Source organism: Fukomys damarensis, unplaced genomic scaffold, assembly GCF_012274545.1.
Source record: "Fukomys damarensis isolate Sample0158 unplaced genomic scaffold, DMR_v1.0_HiC HiC_scaffold_4, whole genome shotgun sequence".
Classification (NCBI taxonomy): domain Eukaryota; kingdom Metazoa; phylum Chordata; class Mammalia; order Rodentia; family Bathyergidae; genus Fukomys; species Fukomys damarensis.
The window spans coordinates 4,237,406-4,250,669 of record NW_022900916.1 but is presented as its reverse complement, the minus strand read 5'-3'; the positions used below and the strand labels follow the sequence as shown (position 1 = coordinate 4,250,669).

Sequence of the window (13,264 nt, the reverse complement as noted above, 5' to 3'; positions counted from 1 at the left end):
AAAAAAAAAAAAAAAAAAAAAAAAAAAAAAAAGAATATAAAGATTGTCATTTCTAAGGAGTCTCAGTAAGGGGGCAAATAATATTTAACAGGACTGAGACCCTGACGAATGCTCGCTATTCTGCTAGATCAAAAATAGTAAATGGCAGATCAACATTCAGAGCTGAGCACTGTGTCCCACCAGTGAAACATGGCTTGTTCTTTGGTGTATTTGGTACCTGTTTGATTATTTAACCAATAACTAAACTGCCAGGCTTGAACTCCAAGGGGAGACACTGTGAGGTCAATGAATTCAATTGCTAGAGTTGTTCTCTTTCTTTTTACAGACACAGTTTACTGGGCCTATAACATATACAATTTTTATTTGTGTATTACCATTTATTAACTGTTAACACAAATGTGAGTGACATTAATTCTGTCTCCTTTGTCCCTTTTAACTAATCTTCTCACATTTTCTTTTCTTTCCCTGCTTTAATATTAATTTATTTAAGTACAAAACACATAGTTTAAAAGGAAACAATAAATTGCTATGAAGGAAATGATAGTACTAAAACCAGATTAGCAACTATAATGTTGTTATCATAAAGTAATGAAAGAATATTAGCATGTGGATAATTATCATCTAAACAAATAAGTGACTGAATTGGGTCACACACACACACACACACACACACACACACACACACACCCCTAGTGGATGGGGCCCTAGTGCTCAAAGCTCTCCATTAAAAGCCAATTATATAAAACCAATATATGTTATTTATAGGTGCTATTTCAACACAGCCACTATGCATAGCATGTGTGTCATAAATTTCAAAAGCAATCATTTTTTGTTCCTCCTAACAAAGTGGAAAATTTAAAAACACATGGCATTGGGATGTATCTGTCCAACAAAGCCAACTGGTGAGAAAGAGCAGCCGTGGAGGAGGCTGCTAACAAGTGCATGGGTGACCGGAGGCCAGATGCTTTGGATTGACCCATATAAACAATTGTTTTTCCTCTGCACTTATCACAATTCCAACAATTGGAAACCTTCATTTAAGATGTGAAAATAATTCTGTTCATCAGTGCTTAAGGCTGAAATGTTACCAGTTTGAACTGTTGATTAAAATGAAGGTATATTTTTCTCTTGAGGGAAAAAGCTATGTAATTCCTTCCCCAAGCTAATATGATAATGCAGGAAGGCACTGGTTCACCACATGAATAGCTGTTGTGAGCATTAACAGATTTATTAACAGACTTTAGAGAGCAAAGCGAGGATTAGAAATAAGCTAGAGCTGTGTTTCCAAAGCCTAGTACTTCAACCTTCTACTTAGGAAATTTTTAGAGGCCTACTGGGGGCCAAATCCAAGACTAAAGTAATACAAATTCTCCCAGTAAGGATATAATGTCCTTTTTCACTCCAGTGTGTATCTGGGCACACCAAAGTTTAAGGACTGCTAACACAAAAATCAGTAAAAGGGACTCGCTTTGCCTCCCTTCCTCTGGGACCTATGGAAATGTAGGTGTTTAGCTCAGTTGCTCACTTGCACTTGAAATTTTCAGGAGTTATGTCATGTTTGTGGGGGTACTGGGAGTCCCAGCGCTGGCAGGGAATTCCACTCCAAATGGAACTGACGGTCCCCCTGTATCCTTCTCCTTGACCTTGAAGGCATTCGGTTGTTTCCATGGGGACATCGGTGTCATTCATAGCACTGTGAGCTGTTGGGAGAAAGAAATTAAAACTTAAACTCTTTCAACACATCATGCACCCCTTAGAATTCCTTTGTATTTGTGCTACTAGGATATTTTGGTCACTTTGAAGTTTTTATTATGGCTGGAATAAGAAATTCAACTCAAAATTAGTACTATCACTATTCTAATTATCCTCTCATTTCAATACTTGATCAGTTTATTTTTTAATAATTTTAAAGACATTTTATTCTCATATATTGCTATAAGATAATAAGCTGAATACATAGTATCCGCATCGACTATACAAATATCTCTGATAGCAAATTGCTTAAATATATACAAAGTCAGCTGTGTGATTAACCATGGTTTTTCTCTTACATGATAAATACTTTCTAAGGTATCATGTTTTTCCTTTGAATCAGCTTGGTATTAAAAGTCAAAGCGTTGCTCCTAGGACCATCTACTTCCTGGGTTGTTTTTTTTTGTCCTAGCCTAACTGCAATGGTTACCACATTTCATGAAACCAATAACCCTCATAACTAAGTTAAAAAAATGCACAATGAAATTTTTACCATAAACTAGACCCTCTTTTTTTCTGCTTCATGTCCACTCACTTAATCAAAATACGACTCTAAACATAAATACTCTAGGCTAGCTAAATCTGCTTGATACAGTTTAATTATGTAAAGTCAAGTAAACTACCCAATTACCATTATAATATATATAATACAAAATAATAATAATGGTGTAAATAGTCATGCAAAATATCTTTGGAGATAGAAAAATAGGTAGATAGATAGATAGATATTTAATAAGAACAGAAAATAATGGACTAGGAGAAATGACTTAACATGAGAAAATGAAAAAATGGAAACAGACCTTGTAAATGGGGAAGGGTGGAGGGGGTGAAGGAAGGGCAGGATATGGGGGAAAATAAGAATCAAGGTATATTATGTAAAGGTACAAATCTCCAATGATGAATATCATCATGTTGTATACCTAAAATGTACCAATAAAATTTTTTAAAAAGAAAAGAAACTGTGGGTGCTGGTGACCTAAGTCTTTTATGAGGTCAATATTAGCTAAAGAGGGCCGGGGATGTAGCTCAGTGGTGCCACTGCCTGCCTCACAAGCACAAGGTCCCAAGTTCGATCCTGGTACCAAAAAAAAACAAAATTAATGCTTTCCAATATTAGCTAAAGCCTGTTGTTAATGAAATACAATCTAAGGCTGGATTTCATAGGTCCTGAGGAACTACACTTCATCTGAATGAATGTCATCAACTTACTACATTTCTGACAATTTGGGTATTAAATAGTTTGAGGACACTGAACTGTGATGACTCAAAACAAGTCAAGCTTGGACTAATATATTTACTTGGCATTTAGTTATAAAACTGACCAGAAAGAAGGAAAAACTGTTCTCTGTAACCCATCAATTCATTAGCTCAATGTCGTAACAAGAAAAATTTGTATTCTACGGTTGCTGGTTTGAATACAGCCCAATTCCTGCAAACCTTGTGCTGGCGATGGGAGGAGGCTGTGAGTTCTTGAGGAGGAATTCATGCCTTTCTTTCCGAGTTTGCACTTCCTCTTGAACACAGGTCACTGTAAAGCTTCTCTTCTCCTCCCTTGTTCTGTCTCTGTGCCATGTGGCCCCTCACTCTTCCTACTGAGTCACCGCACAGCAGGAAGCCCCCACCAGATGCTTGTGTTCATCACAGTGTTCCAGCCTCGAGAATCATCAGTGAAAAGGGACATGCATTCTCTACATGTTACCTAGGCTATGGTATTCTGTCATAATCACAGAAAACTGACCAAGACACTCCTCTGGGGCACAAGCTCATGGACAGCAAGCTTGGGACACCTGTCATAGCTTCTGAGATTGGGGGTACATTCAGTCAGGGGAACCATACAGACATCTTGGACCTCCTTGATCCCCCATGATCATCACAATTCTTTTGCCTCCATAGTGAATTTGTACAACTTTTGTTCTTTTTATTATTAAACCACTCTCCCCCAGCACTTCCCTTAAGTGCCGTCCTGGTACTGCGAAAATACCAGCCACAGCCCCACTCTCATTGTAGCCACAAAAGCATGGATGCCACTGGCTGAAGATGAGGCCACCACCAGCCTGGGAAGACAGTTCAGAGCTGAGCCCACCACATGTGATGAACACACTCTGTTCCTTGGACCTTAGCATAACTTTCCAGATACCAAGAAAAGCAACAAAAACAAAGAGAATAGTAAAATATTCAGACATTATTGGGTATTTGGTCATTGCCCAATGGAACTGCTAAATACAGAAGCAGGTTCAGAGCTATTCCTTCTACTGTGTGAAACTAGCTTCATCTTGAGGAGGTGGAAAGAGAAGGAAACATCCCGCCTGCTATACCAGTATAAAGCTAAATACCAAACATTGACTTTGGGATGTGTTATTGGGAAGGGTGAGTGGCATTCAAAGTAAATGTTTCATACATGACTTTGTAAAGTTGTGCTTTTCAGAAATGACCCATAAAAGTTAAAATTTGAAATATGTACAGCCTTAGAAAGAATCTTAAAGGTACTTTTATAAAAAGGAAGATTATGAAGGTAAATAAGGATTTTACTCATTAGGGAAATAATACTTAGCAAATGCAAGAAGTAATTAGAAGCAATCATATTCCCCCAAAAAATGTTAAGAGGGGAGATAAAATTTAATGCAAGCTAAACATCTTCCTTATTAGAGTGAAAACTTTGAAATTTTAAATATAAATTCAAAGAAAACTACTTAAATAAAAACACTGAGAAGAAAATGTCACTGGTGATTCATGTAAAATTTCACTGTGAAGTTTGGACACCTGCGACCTCAGAGTTAATTTTGTTCTTCAACCCTGAGGTTTTCAACCACCTTTCATTAAAGAATCTTTCACTTTTATGACTAGTAATTGTGAAGTTTTCTTCATTTAAACCATTAAATTTAACAGCTTTTTTCTGAAATATAATTAAGATATTTCAAAGACCTTGACATAAACGTATTGTAAAGAGTCGTTAAATGCTCTTTGAGAAAAAAGTATATTAAATGATTAAATAAAATTTAAAAATTGGATTTGGATTTTATTTAACATATTCTAATTTGGAAATAGAAAATGCAACTTTTTCAAATTTCCAAAGTGACAGAAGAGAAAGGATTATTAAATAAAAAAATAATAATTTCATGAGGCTTCAGTAAGATTTTAAAAATCTAAAATAATACTGTTATTTTTGTCTCTTATTTTAATAAGCATCTGTAATTTTATGTAACCTTAAAAATTTGACAGTTTGCATTTTTCTTGCCTTTTAATTAATTGAAATGTTTCTCATGATTTCCATCACTAATTAGCAGTATTCAGCTAGTATTTTCATGTATAAAGCACCGGATGATATTAGTACATCTTGATTTATCTCATTCTCCAGTCAGCAGCTCATTGAAAAAGCACATTACATAATTCTGGCAGCAATGTACAGAATAAACAAAATCGAATAAAAGCATATTAGAACAGTACAGAAACCAAAAGAACTTTCATCAATAAATAATAGTTGTGAGGGCCAGGTATTTAGCTCAGTGGTTCCATCACCTGCCTCACAAGCACAAGGACCCGAGTTCTATCCCTGGTACCAAAATAAATAAATTAATAATAATAATAATAATAACAATAGTTGGGAGAATTCATGAAGCTATTTAATAAAGACTATGCTGTGAGGACCAAGGCAAACAATCTTCCCATAGACCATTTAACTGTGATATCGATGTTTGGTCTTTGCCGTTCCCACACTAAGGATGCCAATAAAGTGAATTATTCCCAAACCCAATAAAATAGACTCCTTCTGTTGCCTTACTGTGCAAATGTTAAAGCTTAGTACAAACACCAAACAAACATTTCACAATAATAGATTTGGAAAGCACTATCAGCTAACGGGAAGGGCATTCTTTTTTACTCAGCCCTTTAACAGGGGCTGGGTAAGGGGGTTTTGAAGTCTCCACTGGCCAAAGGAAGTGTTGGGGAAGCACAAAACTGGCTCCAAACACCAGCTGAAGTGGCTCAAGTTGGGATGAGACAACATGCTTTTAAAACACAGCGCCTTCACATGCACAAATATTTCTGCAGAGATGCCTACAAAGTTCACACTGAGAATACCAGGAACTCTTCTGAGAGTTCCATACAAATGAAATATTTGGCCAGAGTGTCAGGGGCCACGTTTTGGAAACAGATGCAAGATATTTATATGATTCTCAGTGGCCTGTGAGTGAAGGAATGTTTTCTTTTGATGATTGACAGAGACTTTTCTGTTTGGAAATACTTGAAGGGAAACAACACTTGTACTGAAAATTTCACTGTCCTGTTAACAAAATGTCAGCACAAGGGCTGCCTATTGGATATTAATTCATTTCACTCTGCTAGCACCATAGAAGTGAGCTCTGGATGCTGTAATACTGTATTTGAGGGGAACTTTGAAGTCTTCATAGGTTTTTTGAGACAAAGAGCATTTAACTATTATATGAATTTGGGGAGAAGCGTCCTACACTCCAGACAGAAGGAGATGAGTAGAAAAAAGACACTAACAATGCAGTGGGGCCATCTCTCCGCGAAGGCCTTGCAGAGAGACCCCAGGACCTGGCAGGAGTCTACGCAGGGCAGCCGGACAGTCTACGTGCACCTGTGTGCCACAAAGACCACACCCAAGGCTCCTGAAGCCTGACACGCACAATAGATAAATCCCTACATGTCCAGTCTTTCCCCGGTCCCCACCTCCCCGCCAAAGAAAATTCGATTCACCAGTGGAGATAACTGACTGACAGCTGCTGCTTTTTTCGTGTAGCTAAGAAAAGATGCCTCCCCCGGGCAGGTGTGAGCAGACACCTGATTTTCCTGGGAGCTGCGCAGCCTGACCTCCTACTTTTGAGTCCCGCTACCGGAGAAGGAAGCTCGGGGTTCACTTTCCCTGCCCCAAGGGACTGAGGGCCGTGGCCGAAGCCAGCCTCCCGTCAGCAGCACCGCAGAGAGCAGCTCCGGAGAGCTTCTTGTCTTCTGCTGACGTGGGAAAGTAGTAAAGACCTCCGCGGTACAAGCTTCAAATTGCTTGCACGTTTGCTTTCGATGCGAAGCCAGGATTTGTATCTGAAACTTTTCCCTGGATTTTGTCCAAGCTTTTCTGGTACAAAATGCTCAGGAGACAAGACTTTCATGAGAGGTCTTCAATTCTATAGGCCTATTCCTTAGAAGAAAACTGGAAAAGATGTCCAAGTAAAAAAATTTTCCCCCGAGGAGGGTATTGATAGCATTATTTTTTCCCTGACTCTGAATGCAATGAGGTTTTATTTCTATAGATCGCTAGTCTGGCCTTGGATTCCTTAATGAAAATTCCATGAAACAATTGCTTTCTTAGGAAGGAAAATAATTTGTTACCATGATTTTCCCAACATACCAACAATAAATTTTGAAAAATAATGATATTTTCTTTAAATGAGGCCAATATTTCTTTTCACTGAGAGGAAGAACTTTTTGTCTTTATTACCAGTGGCAGCATATCTAGACATTGCTCATGCTGCCTACAATTCCATAAAATTTCATAAAATTCCACAGGCTGGGTAGTATGGGCAACATGGATTTATGTTCTCCCGTTTCTGGAGCCTGGGACATCCAAGACCGAGGTGCTGCCCCATTGGGTGCTGGGGGAGCTCCTTTCCCTGCTACACTGGGCTCCTTCCGGCCTCAACCTCAGGAGATGGAGATGGGGGCTGGAGGTGTCTACTGTTCTAAAGGCATCAGTCCTTCCCGTTTAGGGCCCATCCTTACAACTTCCTCTAGCATTAATTTTCTCATAAGATCCTACATCAAGGTAAAACCACCTCCGGGGTTGGGGCTGTAACACTCCAATTCTGGGGGATTCCATTCAGTGTGTTGCGATCTCCTAAACAGAAACCTTAGTTATGTAAGACCCTGCTTGAGTCACACTTGTAAAGTGGCTCTGGATACCTAAGTACCTAGACATCTGTTTGTTTGTTTTTGTTTTGAAGAACAGAACAAGATGAGAAAAGTAGAGGTGAACTAAGACAATTCTTATCTAGGTTGGTGATAAAAGAAAACTGCTCCAGGGCTGGGTAGCAAATTAACCTACAAAGCCAGGAAAGCATGATGCCTGAGGATGCGTTGGGCTGATGGGATCAAGTCAGAAGAAAATCTTCCTTTCACCTGTGCAGACGAAAATCAAGAAGTATAGAAGCAATGTCAAGGCTCAGAAGAATGAGAAGCTATCACCTGCTAGGGAGGCAACATTCACACGTGCAAAAAATATTTGTTGAAATCCTTTGGTGGTCAAGACAATGTGTTCAGCACCAGAAGTCAAAACTTAGGCATGGTTTTGCTCTGTTTGAGCAAGCAAAGTTTGATAGAGATATCTATTAACCAAGAAAATTTAGAAAAATGAATGTAATATCAAGAACCTGAGCAGTACCTGAGAGGAGAGGTTTCTGATGGGATAGAATACATCACTGGGCTAGGGCAGAGTAGTCATCTGAACAATTGGAAATAATAGCTGAGTTAGCGTTCATCTCATCTTTGTCTGAAGATCCAAGGAAATCCTTGAAGGACTTCTCATTGCTGTGTGTCTCCATGTGGTGTGTGCCAAGGAGGAGGACTGATGCAGATGGACAGACATTTTGGAAACATTCTTTGAGGATTGTGGAGCTGGGACTCGGAGGGCAAAATGGCGGCCAAGGAGGAAACTGGCCTCAAGACCATTGAATCTTCCTGAGGAAGGGTCGATGCGAAGCGACCTAGGGTTATTCTGGCTGTTTGGACTTGATAGATCAATGGTGATGCAAATTTCTGGAAAATGTGTATGTTTCATGAAAAGACCTATCAGTACTCAATAAGTTTACTATCATCATTTTTAATCAGTTGTTTTTCTAAATTTCTAAATTGTCACATACCGTATGGACTCACATAACCACGGAGACAGTTTGCACTCCATTGGTAAATGCTTCCGTACTATCCAGTGTGATGGTGTCTTCAGCCCCAGAAATCTGGGAGCTGCTTTAATTCATCAATAGTATTTTCTAAAGGGCATCGGTCCCAAGGGAGTTTTTGGTGGCCAGAGGCCTGTTGAATTTCACTTCAGAGAAACACTCATCTCAATAAATGCTTTTTCTAAAAAGCAACGAATTCATTTGTGGAAGAAACTGTTATTCCACCTACGAACTCATTATAGAGGAGAAGCATAAGCCAATCAGCAGCTTCAGGCACCACTGCAGACTTTCCCTCTTGCCCTGTATTTGCAATATCTCAAAATCTGAAGTGCTGGGAACGCCAGGGTCACCGAGGCAGGCTGTTTGGGGCTGTGACCCTTGGGGTAGACAGCCCCTTGTGGGAATGGGACAAAGGGGGCCTCCAAGGTCGTGGAGAATAAGAGGCCCTCATCCTCCACGTCCCAGGCCACATTGACTGCGAGACAGAAGCTGGGAGACAAACCTGTCGTTCATTCAGCAGAACACAATGCGGGGGGTCCTTTGGTGCTGGCTCTGGCAGGTGTATCTCACCATTAAGGTAGCGTCAGTTTCCCTTTTGTTGGTTTGGGCCAAAGATCTTACATTTCCATTCTCTTCCCAACTGAGGTCCACTTTGCTTGCTTCTGTGGGCCTCATATTCAGAAAAGTGTCTGACTCGTAAGAGCTGGGCAGCCTGTGTTTGTTGAATGAATACCACATGAGAAGGGGAACTGCACTCTGCGTGCTCTCTGTGTGCTCTCCGGGACGCCTAAGCCCAAAGATTCTACTGTCACGTTTCAGGTAGGATGCTCTGCAGCCTGAGACAACACTGAATTTAGATGTGCAGTGAACAGAGATGCCAGGCACCCCCACCTCAGTCTCAGCTAGCAGAATCGCACTTACTTTTTTCTCCTCGAATCAGAGCTCTCATACAGACATGGGTCAATAACTTGGGAAGTAGTTCAGACTTCCCCTGACCCCCACCTACTTCCTACTCTATCTAATTTGTTGTCATGCACTCTACACTTGAACCCTCCAGTATCCCACAGTCTTCCTCACCTTTTTTTAACTGGCTTACAGCCCTAATTTATGCTCTCTTCACTCCTCACTGACCTGAATTGTATTATCTTATGTTGGGCTCTCTCACACCTCCATCACACTGCTCTGAAAATTTTCACATGCTGGAGTTAAACCATAGACTTTCCTGTTACAGCAAGGTTCTAAGAGATAAATGCACACACAGACACTAAACACACACACACTGTACGCAGGAGTACACACTGGTCTAGGTGTCCAGGTAGTAGCCCACAAAAGACAGACAGTAGGATGAATGCTTACTGCATTTCCAGAGCTCTCTGGGTTTATTTCCTCCTCATCATTACATCGCAGGCCAACACCGGACACTACTATTCGAGTGGAAGGGAAGCTGCCTTCATTCAGCTGAGTGGGAAAGGAGAGGGAGGAATTTCCCTGACTCCTGGGCACCACATCCATCTGGGACTGAGGCCGGGGGAATAGTTCATGTGGGAGGAGAGTGCTGAGCCCCTCAGCGTCCCCACCCTCAGCCCAGGAGGCTCTTCATGTTCCCTGGGCCGCCTCGGGGACAGCAGTTTGGAGCAGACATGGAATGAGACCGCTCCTCCTGCCTGGCTTAGGGCTTCGCATGGAAGATGGCTGGGCCCCTCCTGGATCCTGCTGGGTTTGACTACATCAGTTTCATTCTTCTCATCTTCTCTCATTGTTCTGGGTCCCTACGCACTGCTCACATTCACCCGCTTGCTATGCCTTGAATATCACACTCCTGTCTTCCCGATTCCCCTCTCTGGCCAAGTCATAGTTGTTCAATAGAAACCAAAACAAGAATCAGTGACATCAAATGAGAAGCAGCTTTCTGCAAGTCCTCAGGACATGGCTGTAATTGTAACTGTTAGCTACAGAACTTAACATAATGAGATGGGAGTTTTAATTTTCAACTTTCAAGAGAGGAGACAACACAATCATCGTCCCTATGGTCAAGATGCTTATATCACCAAAAAGCAGGCCCAGGAATTTAACAATACAAATAATACAAATAATATAGTCACTTGCTAGGCTCTAGACTGCCTCTTACAACCAGGCAGATGTGTCTGTGCAGCCCTCAGCCATGGGCATTCGTATTCTCTACTACCCCCCCAAGTCTGCATGAATCTTGTGAATACAATGAAATACTCATTCTAGTGACTCTGGTTACATGACAAAGGGAACGAGAATCTGCATGTGTAATTAAGTTCCTATGAACTGACTTCAAATTAATTAAAAGGAGACTAACTGAAGTGACCCTAGTCTAACCAGGTGAGCACTTGAAAAAGGATTTAGATTTTGGAAGCTCAAGGCATCAGGGAACCAGGCTACTGGCTTTGGTGAGTCCAGTCCAGTCATGTATGGTAAAGGCCAGCATCTGTCAGGGAGACCAGGTGGTCTTGGACAGCTGAAGGCCTCTGCATACAACCACAGAACCACAGCACACAACTGCACCAGCAGCAAGGGGACTGAGATCACACCACAAGGTGGGCAGGAGGCCAGGCAGGTACCTGAGTGACCTCAGGAGACACCACACAGAGCCTCTGGAGTCAAGCCTGACCTCCCCGCCCACAGAAAGCAGAAAGCAGACAAGGGGTGCCAGTTTAAGCCCCTCATTCTGGGACCTTGTTTGCCATAATAGAAAACAAATACACTACCAGGGGATTTAGCTCAGTGGTGCTGCTGACTGCCCTTCAATTTGCAAGTACGAGGTCCTGAGTTCAATCCCCAGTACCAAAAAAAAGAAAAGAAAAGAAAGAAAACTAATGCACAAATGAGACTACCACTAAATTCCTTGTGTTTTGCACCACACACTTTACTGCATTTGTAAGCCAAAATAATTTGAAAGAATATTTATAAAACATTTTTATGCTTTCCAGAATTTCATTTTTATTTCATTCATTTTAATAAAAGTGTAATCTCTCTATAGCTCTTTATATTCATATAATCTTTAAACTAAAAGCTTTCCTCTAATGAAATATTTCTAAGATATTCTCAAAGCTCGGAAGATTATTTTAATGTAAAAGAGACAGACACAAATTCTGTCTCACAAACTCTACCATTTTTTCTGAGAATTCCCATGCTCACATCCCCTCTGTTTACCAGAAATGTCAGAATTATTGCATGTAGTCTACATAATCTGCTAGTTCCTCTTGACCAAAAAGAAAAAGAGAGGAAACCCATGGAATTGAGAGTATCATATTCACTTATTCTCTTTTCTCCCCAATCTCATTTTTTTCCTTATGGTACCAGGGATCGAAGTCGGGCATTGTGCTCAAAAAGCAGGCAGTGGGACCACAGAGCCAAACCCCCAGCCCTCCCCCAGTCTCTTTTTAAACATGTGAAAAATTGACTTAGAGACAAAATAAAGGGCAACACTTGGATGACAGTGTGTGCTCACAAGTGTATACAGCATGTGTGTGTGTGTGTGTGTGTGTGTGTGAATGTTTACACTGTCCTATTCCAGGCAAGATTCGTAACAGTATCCTAAACACAAAAATGGCCAGAAATCAGAACATTTTATTAAACTTATCTGACCAAGACAGCTCGGAAGGTCATCATTCCTCAACAAGCCAGTAAGTAGAATGAACTGTCACTGGACTCATCCTTTATTTCAAAGGAAAAGATGATTCAGTTTTCTGGGAACACTGTGTTTCCCTCTAAGAGGCTCCCAGATTCATACAGGCTGTGCTAGTCCCTTCTGTGGCTTTAGGAGCAGCCTGAACCATCCGCCTTCTCCACTGGGCCTGGGAAGAGAGGGTAACCAGGCAGCAGTGAACAGGCCAGCTGGGTTCATTCTGGGAAGGCCGCAGCAGGCTGTCAGGGGAACGTGCTGTCCCCTGATGCAGATGTGCCTCTCCCAGATCCTTCAGGATCACTTGTCTTTGTGTATTGCTCTATATGCATACGTGTACATCAGCAAGCCAAATTATAATATTACCACACCTGACTAAACAGGTGCAATTCTATTCATCTTAAAGCATCTTAGGTTTCCATTGAAAAATAAGACATCTATTCATAAAAAATTCCATATCTCATTAGTATCCAGTATAATTTCAAAGAAGAGCAAAATCGTGGGATTTAGCCATGGAAGAGAATACCACATGCACACACTTAAAGGATATGGCACATAAGAAAACAAGTTTTATAACTTTAATTCAGGCAAAATGGCCAGGCGCCATGTCCAGAGAGGATGCTAGGAACTTCTGGGATACACGGGAAAGCAGAGCCCCAGCTGTGCAGGGAATCCCCAGGGGTGGAGCGCAAAGACATCTGGGAGAAGCTTCTGTCAGACTTACTTAGTTTTCTTCACTGTGGACTCTGCTGTTCACCCATAGCACTTCCCAGTCAGTCTGTGTCCCGAGAGAAATGGCAGGGAAAGACCCAGAAGGCAAGGTAAGAGTCTCAGGTCCCACCTCTCTCTGCCCCCTGACACTGAGGTACACACATTCCCTCATCTTTTTTTCCCTCTGATTTTTTTCATTTTCTAGATAACATCACCGTGTTTGTCTTTTCACCATAGATAA

The 13,264-nt window shown here is 41.1% G+C and overlaps 1 protein-coding gene across 2 annotated transcripts in view; it reads right to left on the bottom strand.

The window, feature by feature from the left end:
- Hgf (hepatocyte growth factor) overlaps positions 1 to 13,264 on the bottom strand; it is a 65,981-nt gene that overhangs the window by 28,112 nt on the left and 24,605 nt on the right. For both annotated transcript variants that reach the window (XM_010636736.3, XM_010636745.3), the window contains exon 8: positions 1,526 to 1,700. In XM_010636736.3, coding sequence (XP_010635038.1) covers positions 1,526 to 1,700 — 175 coding nt within the window. The remainder of the gene's footprint in view (positions 1 to 1,525; positions 1,701 to 13,264) is intronic.